The sequence below is a fragment of the Salvelinus fontinalis genome, chromosome 13 (assembly GCF_029448725.1).
Source record: "Salvelinus fontinalis isolate EN_2023a chromosome 13, ASM2944872v1, whole genome shotgun sequence".
Lineage (NCBI taxonomy): Eukaryota > Metazoa > Chordata > Actinopteri > Salmoniformes > Salmonidae > Salvelinus > Salvelinus fontinalis.
The window spans coordinates 52,129,992-52,151,915 of NC_074677.1; the positions used below are offsets into that span (position 1 = coordinate 52,129,992).

Here is a 21,924-nt window from a genome sequence, read left to right on the forward strand (position 1 = left end):
AAGTTTTGCCTATGTTAAGTGTTGCATGTGAAGAAGAAAAGGCCTGACATCCCTGGTTGTGATGTCTTTTTGTAACCTAGTTCAGCTGTGAGATTGACCAACTATCTCAAATAAATGTGATCCTCCTGCAGCATCCTCGTGGTCCACATGTTCCTCCTGGGTGCCATTCAGCTGACCAGAGCCTGTCCTTGGCCTACTTTGAGTCAGACTGAGGCAGCTGTAGGGCCAGCAGAGCACTCTTGTCTTAAGGAAAGCGGTACAGGAGGATGAAGACTGCATACTTCTTGGTGAGTGTTTTTCTCAGGTCTCCAGTACTGTACACAGCATTGGGAAGTGGTTTTGCTACTGCAATGCATTGTCTATCAGTGTGTCTCCTTTGTTCTCCTGTGTTTCCGTCTGTTATTCTATTTAGAGTAAATCTTTTGTCTCTGTTGATTGTTAGTGTGTATCTCTGGCTGCGTGTTGTTAAAAAGAGCAGGAGATGAGTAGGTAGAGACTAGTAATTTGGTAGTTGGACTAACTAAGTCCACAAATGTGTGCGAGAGAGAGGGAGGAGAGAGAGAAATGGCATGCAAGCTTGTGTTTGGATCTGTTTTCTGTGTGAGGAGGATATAACATTTTGTCATTATTCACACACAGTACTTTCTCTCGGTCACTCTTTGTAAAGTCTTGTAGCAATACTTATTTTATATGTGGTTTGTTGAGGAGGCATAGTACTGTAGTTTAGAACATGAACACTCACAAAGTTTTGTTAAGCCAGTAGCGGTGTGTTGTGTGTGTGTGTCGGTGTGAAAAACCCTCAGTGCCACAATAGGGTGGGTTATGCAATGTGGTAAACAGGTCAGCCCTTTTCAGGTCACCTCCTGGCTGGAATACTGTTGTTAATTAACACAGGTTGAGGTTCCAGACCAGTTGTTGTGCATGCTGTTCTACTCAGTCTCTTCCGTGGGCACTGGAACCCTCTGGAACTCTCTGGAACCCTCTGGAACTCTCTGCCTCTCCCCCAGGGGAGCCATGAGTCCAGAACAGTACCGGTAGCTTGGTTCAGGTTCTCTGGGTGGATGGTTGCCCAGATGGGGGATTTTGTATGACACAGGGATTTGAGCCTTCCTATGCACACTGTTCCGGTATGCTGCTTGGTGCTTTTTAACGTATTCATGTCTGTGTGTGTGTGTGTGTATAAATATGCCTATGCCTGCATGTACATGCATAGCTATGTGTGTGGGTGTGTGTTGTATTTGTTGTAGATTGGATCTATGCCTCTCTCCACCCCAGGGAATAAGTGTGTGTTCATCATTTAGAATTGCTTTATTACTGCACCATTGGTCCTGCTTTGTCGGGAGCTGGCAGGGGGAGGGGGGGGGGGTTATGCTGCTTTTGTACAATTACCGAGCTGATGATGCAAAGACCAGGATGCACACGTTCCCCCCGTAAACCAGACTGTAGTGGTGCAGTCCATGCTCTTAAAGGCAAAGTGTACCCCTAAGATGCACAAATGATAGTATTCATTTTACTGCAATGCATTAACAACGGTTCCAGGCCCAATTCACTGCATTGGAATCAATCAGTCACAGAAAATACACCACATTTTGCACACCACCAGTTAACTGTAGAAACATATAGTCACAGAGAGTGAAATATGAGAATGGCAATCGCTTTATACCAAAAACACCCTCCGTGTATGATTATTCATTTCTTATTTAAAAGCCTCATTCCGCTCCTCCTCTCACTGTCTCTCGTGTGTCATATGCACACTCGCACGCACGCACACACAATATAGATACAACCATTCACATAGACCTCAGCACCACGGCAATGGCCACCTGACAACAACAACCCTCCTTATTGCCACGGCAACAGCTGCAGAGCACCACAACAACCAGAGAACATTTTCTCCTTCTCTCTTCCTTCAGAATATGTGATCTTGTTTTTGGGGTTGGGTTGTTTGTGTCAGTCTGATTGTCGTATGGGTTTCCGTTTCTGTGATGCATATGTAATTCGCACTCTCTCCCCCACTACACATTTTATTTCGGTCTAATTCCTTCTGTCTTCACACACCACACACTCACTCTCTCTCCTTCACTGTCCCCTCCCTCGGCTCTCCCTCTCCATCCTCTGCTGTTTCACTGTCTAATCTCTATTTCTCTCTCTCTCTCTATCTCTCGCAGAGCGAATCTCCCCTTTTTCCCATATCACCTCTCCTTTCTACCTCCTTCCCCCTCTGTCCATCTCCTTTCATATTCATCCCTTCTTCTCCTCTTTCCTTCCTCTCTTCCTCCTCTCCTCTTTGCCTCTTGCTTTAAAATATAGACGCGTTCCCCCTCTCCCTCTCTCTCATACAGATTCTGAGCCCAACCTCTCTCTCTCTCTCTCGCTCTCTTGCTTTTTCTCTCTCTTTCCCTGTGTCCCTCCCCCTCCCTCTTTACGTTTCCCCCTCCCTCCATCCTGTCTTTCCCTCGCTGGTTCAGTTAGTCAAAAAAGAGATCCACGGAAGAAAAGAAAAGGGGGGAAAGGCAGGACGAGAGAGAGCAGGAGTGGGGCAGGCTGGGGCGAGGGGTGTGGGGTCTCAGCCCTCTGTTGTGGGGGGGTGGGGGGTTGAGATACACCCCACCTGTTTGTTCTCACTACCATGGACTGCCTCTGCATTGTGACTACAAAGGTAAGCTGACCTGCCGTTTCTTTCACTTAGAGTGAGAGTGAGAGAGAGAGGGGAACATGTGTGTGAGAGGGGGGAGAGAGAGAGAGAGAGAGAGGGGTTAATTACCTCCTCGTGCTATTTGCTTTGTCTCATCCTGTATCTGTGTCTGGGGTAAACGGTCAATGTAACAGGGCAGCATGTCTTTGCAAAGATAGTATATTTGATCATTGTTTCTCTCCTGTTAGCACAATCCCATTCTCTCTTTGTGGTCTTTTTGGCCCCTTATGTATTTGATTTGAGAGTGCACTGCCCGAGAGGCGTGTGTTAGAAAGCAATGTCCCTGTCTTTCTCTATAATTCTCTGTTTCTCCCACTCTTTTTTCTATCTCCCTCTCTGTTCGCGTGTGCTAGCTAGCCGTGATCTGGTTAACCTGCGTGGCTGATTACTGTAGGAGTGAGTTAGTGAATAGACCTGTGGTTGTGGTGGTAGTTGGAGGGGCCATGGTAGGAGATGGGTCCGGGCTGGGCTCCCAGCATGCCTCAACCTCATTTAGACCCACTCTCACCCTAACCACTGCCATGTAGCTAGCTCACACTCTGAGTCTGCACACACACAAACACACACATACACACTCCCAGCGTGTGTTATATCACACGTACGAGACAAGTGACAGGCTTGGGCCGATAGGCTGGGGCAGACCCTGTCGTGAAATTGGCTCCCATAGAGAGAGCGTTTATGTAATGCCGCCCAAGTCGTCTCTCATGGGCTGGTGTCTGTTCCTCAACCATTCAGCCTGCTTCCAGTCCCAGGCTCTCTCCCTTCCTCTCTTCAGGAATTTTGGTGGGTTTTCACGCACACTCAGTGTCCAGGGCGTAGGAGCGTAGTAAAATGCCCCCTCCCTCATATAAGAAATTATTATAATAATTCAGCAAAACTTTTATTTCGAAAAATGAGTCACCACATTTTTTTTTGACGGACTGCTATTTTGAAAAGGCCTCCGCTGCTGGAACGTGAGTCACTTGCCCCGCCCCCACTGACTACTTCATTCTCACTCTCGGTTGTTACAAGCAGTGTGGCAGTGCGTAACACAGGAGGCTGCTGAGGGGAGGACGGCTTATAATAATGGCCGGAAAGGAGCAATTGTAATGGCATCATAATTTTAAACCATGTGTTTAATGTATTTGGTACCGTTCCACTCATTCCACTCCAGTCAAAACCACCAGCCCGTTCTCCCCAATTAAGGTGCCACCAACCTCCTCTGTGTGAGTGATAAAGCACGGTATAGCACCACCATCATTACTCACTGCACCAGGTAAAGTAACTGTTGTTTGCAACAACAAAGTAAGTTTAAGTAGATAAACTGTGATATGTTAGAATGAAACTTGAGCTACTATAAGCTTTTTCACCTGGCTATTTTATTTATATTTAACCATTATTTTACCAGGTAAGTTGACCGAGAAACAATTGTCATATACAGCAACAACCTGGGGAATAGTTACAGGGGAGAGGAGATGAATGTGCCAATTGGAAGCTTGGGATAATTAGGTGGCCATGATGGTATTAGGGCCAGATTGGGAATTTAGCCAGGACACCAGGTTTAACACCCCTACTCTTACGATAAGTGCCATGTGATCTTTAGTGACCACAGAGAGTCAGGACACCTGTTTAACGTCCCATCTGAAAGACAGCACCCTACACAGGGCAATGACCCCAATCACTGCCCTGTGATTTTTTTTGTGTGGAAATAATGCCTTTTCCTGGCCCTCAAACACCACTTCCAGCAGCATCTGGTCTCCCATCCAGGGACCGACCATGCTTAGCTTCAGAGGCAAGCCAGCAGTGGGATGCAGGGGGCTAGTTAGCTTTACATTTACAGTTTAGTCATTTTTAGCTGTGAGGTTTTATCTAACCAGCTAACGCTGGGTAGTTCTGGCCGTGTGAAAAACTGATAGTGAATGTTTTGAACTCAAGAATACTTGCTAGCTACAGAATTGCTTGCACAATCACTGTCTTAGTCGTCATCATAGTTAGCAATGGATGTGCCGCCAGTCAAGAAGATAGTGCAAAGGACTGTAAGTAAGGTTCTTGGCAACTGCCTGCACACCACCCCTCGCAAACTAGCTGACAAAATAGAGTGCTTTAAACTTAGATGTCTTTAACTTCATCACAGTGATTATGGGTCATGAAGGTGTGTTCCATGTGTTAAGACTTTGGTGCTGTCATGACCATGGCAGGAGAGTGACAGCCATGAACAGACAAACAACCGGAGAGGGAGAGAAAGAGAGAGAGAGGCCACAAACCAACAGGTAAGATAGTGAGAAGTGTCTCTCCAAGCCCATAGAGTTCATAGCCTGATGAGCTGTCATAATGTGAATAAATCTGAATGATCATATATGATCTCTGATTAAATTATAGCAGCTTAAAGGTCCAGTACAGTCAAAAATGTGATTTCCCTGTGTTTTATACAGTTGAAGAAGTCGGAAGTTTATATACACTTAGGTTGAGTCATTAAACTCGTTTTCCAACCACCCCACACATTTATTGTTAACAAACTATAGTTTTGGCAAGTCGGTTAGGACATCTACTTTGTGCATTACACAAGACATTTTTCAAACAATTGTTTACAGACAGATTATTTCACTTATAATTCACTGTATCACAATTCCAGTTGGTTAGAAGTTTACATACACTAAGTTGACTGTGCCTTGAAACAGCTTGGAAAATTCCAGAAAATTATGTCATGGCTTTAGAAGCTTCTGATAGAATAATTGACATAATTTGAGTCAATTGGAGGTCTACCTATGGATGTATTTCAAGGCCTTCCTTCAAACTCAGTGCCTCTTTGCTTGACATCATGGGGAAATCTAAATAAATCAGCCAAGACCTCAGAAAAAATTGTAGACCTACCTTCAAGCAATCTCCAAATGCCTGAAGGTTCCACGTTCATCTGTACAAACAATAGTACGCAAGTATAAACACCATGGGACCACGCAGCTGTCATACCGCTCAGAAAGGATACACGTTCTGTCTCCTAGAGATGAACGTACTTTGGTGCGAAAAGTGCAAATCAATCCCAGAACAACAGCAAAGGAGCTTGTGAAGATGCTGGAGGAAACAGGTACAAAAGTATCTATATCCACAGTAAAACGAGTCCTATATCGACATAACCTGAAAGGCCGCTCATCAAGGAAGAAGCCACTGCTCCAGACTACGGTTTGCAACTGCACATGAGGACAAAGATCGTACTTTTTGGAGAAATGTCCTCTGGTCTGATGAAACAAAAATAGAACTGTTTGGCCATAATGGCCATTATTATGTTTGGAGGAAAAAGGGGGAGGCTTGCAAGCCGAAGAACACCATCCCAACCGTGCTTTGCTGCAGGAGGGACTGGTGCACTTCACAAAATAGATGGCATCATGAGGTAGGAAAATTATGTGGATATATTGAAGCAACATCTCAAGACATGAGTCAGGAAGTTAAAGCTTGCTCGCAAATGGGTCTTCCAAATGGACAATGACCCCAAGCATACTTCCAAAGTTGTGGCAAAATTTCTTAAAGACAACAAGGTCAAGGTATTGGAGTGGCCATCACAAAGCCCTGACCTCAATCCCATAGAACATTTGTAGGCAGAACTTGAAAAGCATGTGCGAGCAAGGAGGCCTACAAACCTGACTCAGTTACACCAGCTCTGTCAAGCGGAATGTGCCAAAATTCACCAAACTAATTGTGGGAAGCGTGTGGAAGCTTACCCGAATTGTTTGACCCAAGTTAAAGAATTTAAAGCCAATGCTACCAAATACTAATTGAGTGTATGTAAACTTCTGACCCACTGGGAATGTGATGAAAGAAATCAAATCTAAAATAAATTATTCTCTCTACTATTATTCTGACATTTCACATTCTTAAAATAAAGTGGTGATCCTAACTGACCTAAACAGGGAATTTTTACTAGGATTAAATGTCAGGAATTGTGAAAAACTGAGTTTAAATGTATTTGGCTAAGTTTTATGTATTCTTCCGACTTCAAATGTATATATTTACAAACTAGGAGGTTGGAATAATACTGTGAAAATGATGATAATGCCCTTTTAGTGTAAGAGCTGTTTGAAAAGACCAGCTGAGATTTCAGCCTGTTTGATCGGATGAATTTCGGCCTGCCTGGTAACATCAACAGGCGATAAATGAGTTAATAGACCAATAAGAAAGAGAGTTCCTAATCTCTTTGCCAATAACTGCCAGTTTTCAGTTTTCTCCTCACCACTCAGACCATTCCCAGACAGTCCGAGCAAAATTCTTGTTTGAGAAATTTGCTATGTTTATTTTTGACCATTTTAATTGAAAACAATCACAGTAAGGTACTTAATTATTACCCAGAAATGACTTGATGTTGAAACAAAAACAGCTACATTGGACCTTTAAACGAGAGCAGGGATGGGCAACTGGCGGCTCGCGCCCTTTTGAAGTCCCTCGGATCAATTTCCAAAATTGGAACTCAGTCGGGGTCTCAACTTACTGTTGAGAAATACTGCTGATCAATCAAATTTCGAAATTGCACCTTGTGTATTCTACTTTTTTATGTCAGTCACAGTCAGTCAATTAGCCCATGCCAGCTAACATTTGTTAGATTGCTGAATTAGTTTAGCGACCAGCTATCTAAACTTGTTATCATGGCCCCGATTTTGTTAGTCAGTCTCACTCAGACATCATATTAAAAACTGCAAACATTTCTCTCCACCCTATCGCTAGATGTGTAGAATTGCAGGAAATGAGCTATAAAACAGTACATTTTCCTCTCTGCCCCTGGCAAATTGAGTAGAATTGCAGGAAACTTAGTGTCCCCCGACTGTGGATGTAGGTACGCAGACCCACGAGCAACTGCACCCCTCATGATGAGTTCAGTTTTTTTGTGCCCTCCACCCCAGGTCAAAGTTGCCCATCCCTGATCTAGAGGGTGTATTTCATGTGTTAACTTCATGCAGCCGTGATGATATTTTATTTTGGATAATATTGTGTAGATTCATTCAATTCAGTTTGACCTTTCATCCCTGTCTTTAAAAAAAATAAAAAAACATTTTAACTGTTTATGTTGCTGGTTATTATTACAGTTTAATAACTGTATTATGAGTTGAAAACATGACGCTAAGTTTCCACCCATACAGTATGTAGAGCAGCAATAGTAACAACCTGACAGGAGAAGTGAGAGAAATACTAGGAAATGAATCGTACGGTAGCAGAGAATGAGTACAAAATGGTTGTTTCATTGAATATATCCACGTTAACAGTCACACTGGTATTCAGTACAGTATGAATGGCCATGGCCTTAAGACTGATTGGACTGTACCAGAGGAAGTGCCCCTCTATAAGGCCCCCCTTAGCATTGTAAATTCACCCATCTATAAAAAGTCCCCCCCCTAATGTTGCTCCTACTCCCCTGCACAAGTGTCACACACACACACACACGCACGCACGCACGCACGCACACACACACACACACACACACACACACACACACACACACACACACACACACACACACACACACACATTCAATCACTCTCACACACATTCACAAACACACAAACAACATGGCGGCTGCTCCTGCATGCTGGTTATGGGATGCTGGCTGTGGGATGCTGGCTGTGGGATGCTGGCTGTGTGATGCTGGCTGTGGGATGCTGGCTGTGGGAGTGTGTGGGAACCATGCCAGTAGGAGGAGCGTGGGACAGATGAAAACGAGCTATCTCATACACACACTGAATTGAATTTGGGCAGACTTGTCGTTTTTGAGGGGAAATGTGGTCCAGTATTTGCTCAGTGTGTGGGAACTTTCACCACAAGCCCAGAGTTTTTTTTATAGAGGGGGGAAGAAAGCTTTGTTTTTTTCAAATTAGGTAAATCATTGCTTACTTAGCCATGGAGAATCAGATTCATTTGCTTATCAATCAGTTCAAGTGTATTTGATGTAAGCTAGTTCCCTTGACAACAGAGCTCCTTATGGCCAGCTGACAGAGATAGCAGTGATAGGGAAGATGAACGTGGGGGTTAGGGAAAATAGGAATTTGAATGGGAATCCATTTTTTTGGTCCCCACATGGACAGTAAAACAAAAGTGTGTGTGGTTTTAACGGTTGGCAAAGCATGCATCTCAGTGTATTGCACATTTGATTCTGTACCACTGAGCAGAGACAATTAATGACGTGCTATAAATATGACAATATGGCTAACAGGCTTCTCTGGGCTCCCTGGTGAGCTTTAATGTGTATTAATGCAGGCTGAGATGTATTTAAACTGCAGAGCAACGACAAGCTTAACTAGCTCAATTAAAGAGCAGAGAGAGAGAGGGAGAGAGGGAGAGAGAGGGGGGAGAGGGAGAGAGAGAGAGAGGGGGGAGAGGGAGAGAAAGAGAAAGAGACTCCATCAAGCCTTCATTTAATTAATAATACAGGTACACCTACGGTAAAATCTAACTCCTCACTCTCCCTATATCTATCCCTGTGTAGGATAACAACATGCCGTAGCTATATTGTTATGTAATAGTTTTGTCCTTCGATAGCTTTTCATGTTTTGTACCTGACTTCAAGGAAAAGCGTTGATTCAACTCGAATTCAAAATGGCTGTCTTCTGCCCATCAAGCTGTATTCTAGCTCTGTGTTTGGTGCAATGGACCAGTAGAGAGAGAGGAGATCCTTGCCTGCTTCCATAGGCATAGTCATACTCTTTCATCCTCCTCTTTTTGCTGTTTCACTCATGATGTTTCCTCTGTCCTCTTTGCTCACTATCACTTGTTCTATTTACTCCCCCATACTATTGCAGAAGCCTGAAACATCCATCCCTGTTTGAATATAATTATGCCGGCTAACAGACCTCAGGGGTTTCTTTAGACATGCCATGAACACTGATGGAAGAATCCACTATGATAGAGCACGGTCGGTATCCATGGATATCTGACAACCTTGTTCCAGGATCACACATCTCTCGCAGAGCGAGAAAAAGCTCGGAGCTGGCAGAGGGAGGAAGGCCCACTTTTGCCAAACATTCTGAGGTAGATGGTGGTCAATTTGAAAAGGGAAGCTAAATTGGTGCATGGAGAAGCGAGTCTCTTTAATGGTGGGTGATAAAGCATTAATGGTGACTGGCGGTAGTGCAGGTGAGGAGTGTGACAGCTCGTGTAGCCGTCAGGTAGCAGGTCAGCTGTGTGATTTGACCAGTGACGCCCACGCTCAGGAGGTCATGTGAGTGGTAATTGGTTTCCTGCAGCACTCAGGGGCTTTACCTGTGTGGGAGACTTTGGACCTAGCGATGTGAGCTAGCATTTACTGCAGCAGCAGATTGTATATGAGCACGATGTAAGGACCCTCTTAGTTAAATGGATAATAACAGATGATTGGCATTGAGCCCCACTGTATCAAGGGTTTTGAATGAGACTGTTATTGACCCGTAACCCTTACTCTATAGAACACAAGTCAGCTAGAAACAAAGGACGTGTCAGTCAGCTGCTAAGTCTGAGTTAAAGTAGGTCACTTCCTACATTCTCACAGAGTGACTGACCCCTAACCCCTGACCCTTAACCCTGTGGATGGCTCTCTGTGTTCACTGTGAACAGTAGGTGAAAGACACAGGGGAAGTGAGAAAAGTGGAGGGGGAGGTCAAAATCAATTCTGTAAGTCTTTTTCAATCCCACTTTACATCGATGACAAAACATGTATTTACAGTAATAGGTAATAATTATGGTAGGCAGGTAGAGTATAATTGCTATGAAGGTGCAGATTCTACAAAGCAGCTGTGATTGCATATTCAGGTTCTTGGGATTGCATCGTGAAGTTGATTTTTTACATGAATTAGGTTTGCAAACAAACGCAAATTGATTGTGATAAAACTTCCCCTCACTCTAAAACGATGACTTTTTATTATCACAGTTTACAGTTTTGCAAATATCTGACATTGTGTAATTTCATCCACCAGCAGCCAATTGAGCGCGTGGACAAGGTTAGAAATTATACAAGCCACAAGCCACAAACAGGTAAATGCATAACAGACTATTCTATGACCATATACAGTGGCATTCAGGGCAGGTGGGGCTTGTTATTTTGGTGTACATTTTTTGCAAACAATGTATTTTTTTTATTTTTAAATATCATTGAGTTATTAAAGCCGCATACAAACATGGTCTTTTTTTCCTTTCTTGAGTAATGCAGCTCCAAAATGCAGGTGTTTCAGCCTAGCTCAGTGCTTTCTGTAGTGGTGGGGCAAGACAGAAGAAAATACGGAGCGTTGCGCCGTGATTGGCTCAGTGTTCTGTCACTCATGGGGACACTACGTCTAAGGGTAGAATCTACTAGCAAATCCTTTTTAATCCTTGTCATATGAAGAGAAATTATGGATAAAACGTATCGATGCTCATCGGCCTTTGGACATAAACATTACACAACAAGTTGGAAATCGCAAATTCAACAATGAGTGGTTTGTAAGGAATCAGTGGCTAACTGCAAGCATTGCAAAGCAATCATTAGCCTGCCATTCAGTGGCTGTGGCTGTGTGGTCCCAAGTCTAAGATTAAGGATCTTTTTTCCTAATTTAAAATGATAAACATTCAACATTGGCCATGCTGTCAATGAAGTATGATTTGTGCCGCGCTCAAAACAACTGTTAACTCGGAACTGTAAAATCTGACTTTAGTGAGTTCAAGACATCTGGAAACTCAGGGGAAAATGAGCTACGACTGGGAAAATAAGTTTTGAACATTCATCTAACTCGGAATTGTAAATCGGGAACGCACCTCTTTCTAGAGCAACAACCTGAAGATTGCTGACGTCATCATGATTCAAGGTTGTTGTTTTTTTTAGTTCCCAGTTGTCTTGAAAGCACCATAAATCCAGAGAATTCCAGACTTTGATGACAAAGTTTGATGACAAAATTTACCCACAAAGGATCGCCACGCCACTTTCCTGTTCAAGTGAGCACAGCACAACAGGGTGAGTCCAAAAATGTATTGTGTGCTGCTGCATAAATTATGTAATATTTCAGGGAGATATGTATACTGTAGCTAAGAAGGTAGTATGTGTAATGAGCTGTTAGTCGCCCATGTGCCTCACTCTAATAATTTGGTTGATTTTCACCTCTTAATTTCACCTACTGTTCTGACTTGGTGGTGCACATGTAGCCTATAACCTGTTTTTGAGGAATGTATTCATTAAATATTGTAAGAGCTTTCATTGTCTGCTTATATGCCCCCTTTATTTATCCTACCATTCTGACTTGGTGTACAGGTAGAACACTGTAAGAACTGCCCATGTTCTGAATTCTGTCGCTGTACAGTTCAAAAGTGCTGAACAAATAGTTATATTGACAACGTCCGTCGTCGCTCGCTCATTCATGTCTTAATCGAAATTACGGATTGCCTCTTATCTGCTTGTCCTCCCCTTATGCCATAGTTTGTACATCTCAATTGTCAGTAGAAACCACATTTGTTTAAGCAAGTCAGCCATCAGCTATGTTTTCTTTAGGCAGTACATGAGGCTGAATTAACTGTTTCGCTGCCAGACAAGGCTCCGCTGACAGCCAGTTGTAGCAGTGGTATAGTGCAGTTCATGTATTGTTTAGTGTTGTGTCGTGGCTTTGCTGGCATGCTTCCAATTATAATTTTTTTAGGCCCACCAAGATTTACATGCTAAAATCCCCACTGACTGTATCTATCCATACTGTACCTAGTAATTTAATTACCATGTAAATACTATGTTTTTGGGGACATGCGGGACTTTCATGTCAAGGTGAGACATCCTATTAACTAAGATAAATAACACGATGACGGTAACTGGGGGCTATTGTGCAGATGTTCTGAGATGTGAAGAATACTGGCCAGTGATTGAAAAGTTCACCCTCAAGGTCACTGTGATATGAGTTTATATGAACCAGCTGGTCAGGTCTTAAAATCCCATCCCTCTTTGAGAGGACACAGAGTTCTTTTCCCATTCTCCTTTCCTGTCGCTCTCTCTTCCTCCTCTCCTCTCTTGTCACACTCCCTTTGTCTCTCTCCTCCTTCGTCACATTCCCTAACCTCCACATCTCCTCTCACACCCCCTCTTTTCCTATTCTGCCTTTCCTCTCTCCTCCGTGTTCATTCTTCCTGCCTCTTCCACCCGTATAATCTCCTGGATTTGCCTCTTTCCTCTTTTCCCACTCTCCCCTCTTCTTATCTCCCTTCTCCCCTCTCCTAGCTCACCCCCCTCTCTCCACTCCTCCTCCCCTCTTTCCCCTGTTCCCCTGTCTCATCTCCACTCTCTAGGCTTTCCTCATTAGTGTTTCTGAATTATACATTTGACTAGATGTACTCAAAGTCAGCAGATATGGTCTATGCGGGCATTACTGGTGTTCTTGTATGTACTATATATGTGTATGCGGCTTGCTGCTTTTCTTTAGCTCCAGTGTGAACATTTCTCCACCAGCTGCAGCCAGCTTTAGCCTCCATGTTTGTATTACTGTAACACTTGACGCTGTGTTGCCAGCTCTCCTTGGTGTTTTAAAGAACATTAATATTCTTACTGACAATCTGAAGCTATGCTGTGTGTGTGTGTGTGTGTGTGTGTGTGTGTGTGTGTGTGTGTGTGTGTGCGTGCGCGCGCGCGTGCGTGCGTGCGTGCGTGCGTGCGTGCGTGCGTGCGTGTGTGTGTGTTGGCAGGATGGGGGTTGAGAAGTTGGTGACTGCTGCTGCCTGCATGTCGGCCTATTCCTGAGAGTCTGTAAGATGGAGTTTAGCGGTCATATCTGAGCCCCCGTCACCCCTCGCCCGCAATCAAACAGACCCAGCCACTTCATTATTCATTCAGCTGGTGCTGCTGCGCAAAACTCTGCTCACCTTAACTTCTCGGACAAGAGTGTGTCTCCTGAGTCCGTGTGGTCACAGTGTGTGTCCCGGTGTGTGTTTGAGTCATGTGTGTGTTCACAGTGTGTGTCCCGGTGTGTGTTTGAGTCATGTGTGTGTTCACAGTGTGTGTCCCGGTGTGTGTTTGAGTCATGTGTGTGTTCACAGTGTGTGTCCCGGTGTGTGTTTGAGTCATGTGTGTGTTCACAGTGTGTGTCCCGGTGTGTGTTTGAGTCATGTGTGTGTTCACAGTGTGTGTCCCGGTGTGTGTTTGAGTCATGTGTGTGTTCACAGTGTGTGTCCCGGTGTGTGTTTGAGTCATGTGTGTGTTCACAGTGTGTGTCCCGGTGTGTGTTTGAGTCATGTGTGTGTTCACAGTGTGTGTCCCGGTGTGTGTTTGAGTCATGTGTGTGTTCACAGTGTGTGTCCCGGTGTGTGTTTGAGTCATGTGTGTGTTCACAGTGTGTGTCCCGGTGTGTGTTTGAGTCATGTGTGTGTTCACAGTGTGTGTCCCGGTGTGTGTTTGAGTCATGTGTGTGTTCACAGTGTGTGTCCCGGTGTGTGTTTGAGTCATGTGTGTGTTCACAGTGTGTGTCCCGGTGTGTGTTTGAGTCATGTGTGTGTTCACAGTGTGTGTCCCGGTGTGTGTTTGAGTCATGTGTGTGTTCACAGTGTGTGTCCCGGTGTGTGTTTGAGTCATGTGTGTGTTCACAGTGTGTGTCCCGGTGTGTGTTTGAGTCATGTGTGTGTTCACAGTGTGTGTCCCGGTGTGTGTTTGAGTCATGTGTGTGTTCACAGTGTGTGTCCCGGTGTGTGTTTGAGTCATGTGTGTTTATATTCCAGAGTAGGAGTGTTTCTGGTGTAGTGAGGAGTGTGTCTCTATTCGTAATATGTATTGTGTGGTGGAAATTTCGTGAGTTTTCAGAGTGTAGTATGTGAATTCATAATGTGAACTCATAATACAGGTATTTGTATCAAGCGTGCATTTGAAAGGTGCATTTTCAGTGATAGTAAAATGAGTTCAATTCAACTTTCGTGTGTAGAGTGTGTAGGGTGTAGAGTGTGTATGGTGTGTAGGGTGTAGAGTGTGTATGGTGTGTAGGGTGTAGTGTGTGTAGTGTGTGTAGGGTGTGTGTAGGGTGTGTAGTGTGTGTATGGTGTAGTGTGTGTAATGTGTGTAGGGTGTGTAGGGTGTGTAGTGTGTGTAGGGTGTGTTGGGTGTAGTGTGTGTAGGGTGTAGTGTGTGTAGGGTGTGTAGGGTGTAGGGTGTGTATGGTGTGTAGGGTGTAGTGTGTGTAGTGTGTGTATGGTGTAGTGTGTGTAGGGTGTGTATGGTGTAGTGTGTGTATGGTGTGTAGGGTGTGCAGTGTGTGTGTGGGGTGTAGGGTGTGTATGGTGTGTATGGTGTGTAGGGTGTAGGGTGTGTATGGTGTGTAGGGTGTAGTGTTTGTAGTGTGTGTAGGGTGTGTAGGGTGTGTAGGGTGTAGGGTGTGGTGTGTGTAGGGTGTGTAGGGTGTAGTGTGTGTAGGGTGTGTAGGGTGTATAAGGTGTAGTGTGTGTAGTGTTTGTAGTGTGTTTAGGGGGTGTAGTGTATGTATGGTGTGTAGGGTGTGTAGGGTGTAGTGTGTGTGGGGTGTGGTGTGTGTAGTGTGTGTAGTGTGTGTAGGGTGTGTAGGGTGTATAAGGTGTAGTGTGTGTAGTGTGCGTAGTGTGTGTAGGGTGTTGTGTGTGTATGGTGTGTAGGGTGTAGTGTGTGTAGGGTGTGTAGTGTGTGTATTGTGTGTAGGGTGTAGTGTGTGTATGATGTGTAGGGTGTGTAGGGTGTTGTGTGTATGGTGTGTAGGGTGTGTAGGGTGTGTGTAGGGTGTGTAGTGTGTGTATTGTGTGTAGGGTGTAGTGTGTGTATGGTGTAATGTGTGTATTGTGTGTAGGGTGTGTAGGGTGTGTAGGGTGTGTAGTGTGTGTAGGGTGTGTAGGGTGTAGTGTGTGTAGGGTGTAGTGTGTGTAGGGTGTGTAGGGTGTAGGGTGTGTATGGTGTGTAGTGTTAGTGTGTAGGGTGTGTAGGGTGTAGTGTGTGTAGTGTGTGTATGGTGTAGTGTGTGTAGGGTGTGTATGGTGTAGTGTGTGTATGGTGTGTATGGTGTGCAGTGTGTGTGTGGGGTGTAGGGTGTGTATGGTGTTTATGGTGTGTAGGGTGTGTAGGGTGTGTAGTGTTTGTAGGGTGTAGTGTGTGTAGTGTGTGTAGGGTGTAGGTTGTGTAGTGTGTGTAGGGTGTGTAGGGTGTAGTATGTGTAGGGTGTAGTGTGTGTAGGGTGTGTAGGGTGTGTAGTGTGTGTGTAGGGTGTAGTGTGTGTAGGGTGTGTATGGTGTAGTGTGTGTAGGGTGTGTAGGGTTGGTATGGTGTAGTGTGTGTATGGTGTAGTGTGTGTAGGGTGTGTAGGGTGTGTAGGGTGTGTATGGTGTGTAGTGTGTGTAGGGTGTGTAGGGTGTAGTGTGTGTAGGGTGTAGGGTGTGTATGGTGTGTAGTGTGTGTGTGTGTGTAGGGTGTGTAGGGTGTAGTGTGTGTAGTGTGTGTATGGTGTAGTGTGTGTAGGGTGTGTATGGTGTGTAGGGTTGGTATGGTGTAGTGTGTGTGTGTGCATGGTGTAGGGTGTGTTTGGTGTAGTGTGTGTATGGTGTAGGGTGTGTGTGGTGTAGTGTGTGTAGTGAGTGTAGGCTGTAGTGTGTTTAGTGTGTGTAGAGTGTACTGTGTGTATGGTGTATTGTGTGTAGTGCGTGTAGGGTGTAGTGTGTGTATTGTGTGTAGTGTGTAGTGTGTGTAGGGTGTGTATGGTGTATTGTGTGTAGGGTGTAGTGTGTGTAGAGTGTGTGTGGCGTATTGTGTGTAGGGTGTGTGTGGTGTAGTGTGTGTGTGGTGTAGTGTGTGTATGGTGTGTGTAGGGTGTGTATGGTGTATTGTGTGTGTGGTGTAGTGTGTGTAGGGTGTGTAGAGTGTAGTGTGTGTAGGGTGTTGTGTGTGTGGTGTGTGTGTGTAGTGTGTGTAGGGTGTAGTGTGTGTAGGGTGTGTATGGTGTAGGGTGTAGTGTGTGTGGTGTAGTGTGTGTAGTGTGTGTAGGGTGTAGTGTGTGGTGTAGTGTGTGTAGGGTGTGTATGGTGTAGTGTGTGGAGGGTATAGTGTGTGTGGTGTAGTGTGTGTATGGTGTGGTGTAGTGTGTGTAGTGTGTGTAGGGTAGAAGTGTGTGTATGATGTAGTGTGTTTAGGGTGTAGTGCGTGTCGGGTGTGTATGGTGTAGTGTGTGTAGGGTGTGTGTGGTGTAGTGTGTGTAGGGTGTGTGTGGTGTAGTGTGTGTGATTTGTCATGGGTTCTGTGTTGAACTGATAGAGCGGATGGCTCATATTCGATCTCCACTCAAGGACACAGCCTCTGTCTCCTCTATGCTTCCACCAGGCGTGTGTGTGTGTCTGTGTGTGTGTGTGTGTGTTCAGCCAAAGGGCCAGAGGAGCAGAGCAACTGATCCTGCCAAAGTGCTCCCAGGGCGCTGTTAGTGGAGCGGGGAGGGCCTGCCCCGGTGCCAGCCTGCTGCCACCACACTGCCATATTGAGCTGTTCTGTCTGAGACGGGCGAGGATTACAGTGGAGATTCATGAAGAGTTTAGTTTCAAAATGCTATATACACCAATTTTTCCCACTTTTGTTTTTTCATCAGAAATTATTGCTTATGGGTACCTTCATGTGTGTATAAAATATAACTAACTGTTCTTAGATTTGTTTATTTCTAGATTTTTTATCTGTATTACAATGGGTTGTAAAATGCTAAAATTGGTGCCAAACGCTATACACTGAGTGTATTACACATGAAGAACACCTTCCTAATATTGATTTGCACCCCCTTTTGGCCTCAGGACAGTCTAAATTCATCCGGGCATGGACTCTACAAGGTGTCGAAAGCGTTCCACAGGGATGCTGGCCCATGTTGACTCCAATACTTCCCACAGTTGTCAAGTTGGCTGGACGTCCTTTGGGTGGTGGACCATTCTTGATTCACACGGGAAACTGTTGAATGTGAAAAGCCCAACAGCGTTGCAGTTCTTTACACACTCAATCCGATGCGCCTGGAACCTAATACCATACCCCATTCAAAGGCACTTAAATGTTTTGTCTTGCCCGTTCACCCTCTGAATGGCACACATACACAATCCATGTCTCAATTGTCTCAAGGCTTAAAAATCCTTCTTTAACCTGTCTCCTCCCCTCCATCTACACTGATTGAAGTGGATTTAATAAGTGACATCAATAAGGAGTCGTAGCTTTCACCTGGACTCACCTTGTCAGTCAATGTCATTAAAAGAGCAGGTGGTCCTAATGTTTTGTCCACTCGGTGTATATATCCATTGTTTAGCTGGAATGGAATGTTGGTATCCTGTATATTTGACTGTGATAGGTGGTTGTCTCACCTAGCGATCTTGAGATGAATTGACGAACTAAGTCGCTCTGGATAAGACATGTTAAATAACTAAAATGTCAAAGGTAAATATTTTTCATACACATGTCATATTACTGTATTGATTGATTCATTTAAATATATATATTATATTGATGTCACAAATGTATCATTTGTACAGTTCTTTAAAAAAATATATAAAAATGGTTATTTTTCACATTTGACTGTGTAAAACCTAGCAATACTACTTGTTTCTCTGAGAGTGAGATGGATATATAGCATTTTGCAACAAAATATGATTATTTGCCTCTCTGAAATGAAACAATCAAGTGATAGATTTCAAACAAATACATGTCTGTCATTGAACAACCACATAGCCACAATTATTGTTCTGTACACAAAAAAAACAAATCTACCAACATTTCTGATCATAGATATATAGTGTTTTGGAATGAACCTCTTCACATACTGTCAGGTACACTTGATACTTCACAGACAGCGTTTTCTCTCTGTGCGTGTGTGTTCGTGTGTGCGTTCGTGTGTTCGTGCTCGTTCTCCTGCTAGTGCGTTTTAGCGTTTGCACAGTTTACTTGTGTTTCTTTGCCAGATCTTCCTCCCTCCTCCTGCTCTCTCCTCATGCCCGATTCCAGTCTCTTCATCCCCTCTTCTCATCCTGACCTCTGTCTTTTCAAAGATCTGTTGAATGTGTCTGTATTCAACCCCATGAAAGCTCAGAATAAATAATAACATTAAATCATACCATAGATTTGCTTTGCAGTATGACTTAGTAGAATTAACACACCTGAACACGATCTTTCACAGACTGCAACCCACACGTCACTACAACCCACATCACCACACTCAAACCTACATCTGTACAAAGCCCCAGATCTACACACTCACCCCACACACTGTGCCCTCGATCCACACACTCCAACCTATCCACACACAAAGCCACACACCTAAAGTTGCACCCACTACACGCATTGTACAGTCAGAAGAATACACCAACCCACACGAAAACCACTTCAACAACCAAGTGCACTGACTCGCAGTAGGAACGAGGAAGAAAGAGTCTCGACCTTTGTCCCAAATCCTAATGGTGTTGGAGATGTTGCGTTACACACAGAATCCACACACAGACCCGGTTTCCTGACTCTTTATCCTGGTGCTTGTTGGTGTCTGTGTCACTGTCTGTCTGGGAATCCTCCCTGCTACAGACGACAGGTTGGATCTGTTGTGGGGTGTTTGGGCTTCGTCCCTTCACATTGGGTTAGACGAGTAATGCTGCAACGTGACCCGTCCCTAGTGTATGGACTTCTGAGTCTGACGGACTGCTTTACACTGCTGAATGCCTGACTGTGGCTAACTGGCTCGTTGTTTGTCTGACTGAATAGCTGGCTGGCTGGATGAATGGATGGATGAATGGGTGAATGGATGCTGGCTGGCTGGCTAGATGAATGGATGGATGAATGGATGCTGGCTGGCTGGCTGACTGACTGAATAGCTGGCTGGCTGGATGAATTGATGGATGAATGGGTGAAAGGATGCTGGCTGGCTAGATGTATGAATGGATGAATGGATGGATGGATGCTGCCTTTCTGAGAGTGGTGTTCCTCCACTCTCAATTCCTACTGCTGTCTCAGACCTGAGTCATATAGGAGGAATCTAAATGAGGAAGGAAAGGGGGAGGTGTGTGTGAGAGAGAGAGAGAGAGAGAGAGAGAGAGAGAGAGAGAGAGAGAGAGAGAGAGAGAGAGAGAGAGAGAGAGAGAGAGAGAGAGAGAGAGAGAGAGAGAGAGAGAGAGAGAGAGAGAGAGAGAGAGAGAGAGAGAGAGTAAGAAGAGATGTCCTTTGGCGTCAAGGGAGGAGGAGATCCATTCAAGACATCCTTTTGATCCCACACTGTATAAAGATGATGATAATGGTGATGATGTCAGAGGTATTGGCCTTTCAAATGGATCAGATACTATTAGCGGTCAACACACTCTTCAACATAGAATAGGCTGACACCTTGTGGCGTATTGTTAAACTGCAGTGTATGAGTGCATTAAAATGTAAATCTAGCCCAGGGACATAGTGCTTTTCTATGGCTTCACTACTCATGTCACGTCATTCAATTCATTATATTCCTGTACATTACCCTAGATCCTAATTCACATAGCGTCTGTCGTTTAGCCTAGCTTTTAGAGCGGCAGGTAGCCTTGTGGTTAGACTGTTCACCAGTAACTGCTTGCTAGTTCAAATCCCCGAGCCAATGGTGACCCTGGCTGTGACCCCACTCTCAGGGGGAGATGGGATATGCAAGAAACACATGTACTATATGAAATTATTGTTATATGAGACCACTTTAAAACAAAGAATCAGTTGAGAGAATGAGCATGACTGTCTCCAGACCTAGCCTAGTGGTTTGGGAACAATGGTAGTTTTCCCTGATCTGTTCATTTGAAATGGTCAAATCTGAAATTCTAGTCAGGAAGAACAGGGGGGCTTTAACCAAATCAAATTTATTTATATAGCCCTTCTTACATCAGCTGATATCTCAAACTGCTGTACAGAAACCCAGCCTAAAACCCCAAACAGCAAGCAATGCAGGTGTAGAAGCATGGTGGCTAGGAAAAACTCCCTAGAAAGGCCAAAACATAGGAAGAAACCTAGAGAGGAACCAGGCTATGAGGGGTGGCCAGTCCTCTTCTGGCTGTGCCGGGTGGAGATTATAACAGAACATGGCCAAGATGTTCAAATGTTCATAAATGACCAGCATGGTCAAATAATAATAATCACAGTAGTTATCGAGGGTGCAGTAAGACAGCACCTCAGGAGTAAATGTCAGTTGGCTTTTCATCATTCAGAGTATCTCTACTGCTCCTGCGGTCTCTAGAGAGTTGAAAACAGCAGGTCTGGGACAGGTAGCACGTCCGGTGAACAGGTCAGGGTTCCATAGCCGCAGGCAGAACAGTTGAAACCGGAGCAGCAGCACGGCCAGGTGGACTGGGGACAGCAAGGAGTCATCATGCCAGGTAGTCCTGAGGCATGGTCCTAGGGCTCAGGTCCTCCGAGAGAGAGAGAAAAAAGAGAGAAAGAGAGAATTAGAGAGAGCATACTTAAATTCACACAGGACACCGGATAAGACAGGAGAAGTACTCCAGATATAACAGACTGACCCTAGCCCCCCCGACACATAAACTACTGCAGCATAAATACAGCATGAACATGCTGCAGTGCAAAGAACAGGCTCCCCTGAAGTCTTTTGTGTGGGAAAAACTGCAACCTCTGCATCTGTCTCAGGCAACACTGAATAGAGATACAAATATTACAGATTAAGGGAGATTAATGAACTGATTATATGAAGGCATAAACATACACACATGTGCTAACGCACACACACGTGCAGTACACACACACACGCAGTACACACACACGCAGTACACACACAGTACACTCACGCGCGCAGTACACACACACACGCAGTACACACACACGCAGTACACACACAGTACACACACATGCGCGCAGTACACACACACGCGCAGTACACACACGCGCAGTACACACACAGTACACACACATGCGCACAGTACACACACGCGCAGTACACACACACGCGCAGTAAACACGCGCGCGCAGTACACACACGCGCAGTACACACACACACACACACCCACGCAGTACACACACACGCGAACAGTACACACACTCGCAGTACACACACACACAGTACACACACCCACGCAGTACACACACACACGCGCAGTACACACACTCGCAGTACACACACAGTACACACACACGCAGTACACACACACACAGTACACACACACACGCAGTACCCACACGCACAGTACACACACACGCAGTACACACACATGCAGTACACACACACAGTACACATACACACACAGTAGACACACACACACACACACACACAGTACACACACACGCAGTACACACACACACACGCAGCACACACACATTACACACACACACG

General features: G+C 44.8%; 1 protein-coding gene across 2 annotated transcripts in view; it reads left to right on the forward strand.

Moving 5' to 3' along the window:
- Nucleotides 1-251: 251 nt before the first annotated feature.
- LOC129868965 (disks large homolog 4-like) overlaps nucleotides 252-21,924 on the forward strand; it is a 109,483-nt gene continuing 87,810 nt past the window's right edge. Inside the window, exon 1 of one of the 2 annotated variants that reach the window (XM_055943358.1) lies at nucleotides 252-287. In XM_055943358.1, the coding sequence (XP_055799333.1) occupies nucleotides 267-287 (21 nt within the window). In that variant the 5' untranslated portion in view covers nucleotides 252-266. Of the gene's footprint in view, nucleotides 288-2,055; nucleotides 2,660-21,924 lie in introns of those variants that run through there. The other variant, XM_055943356.1, reaches the window with a different exon arrangement.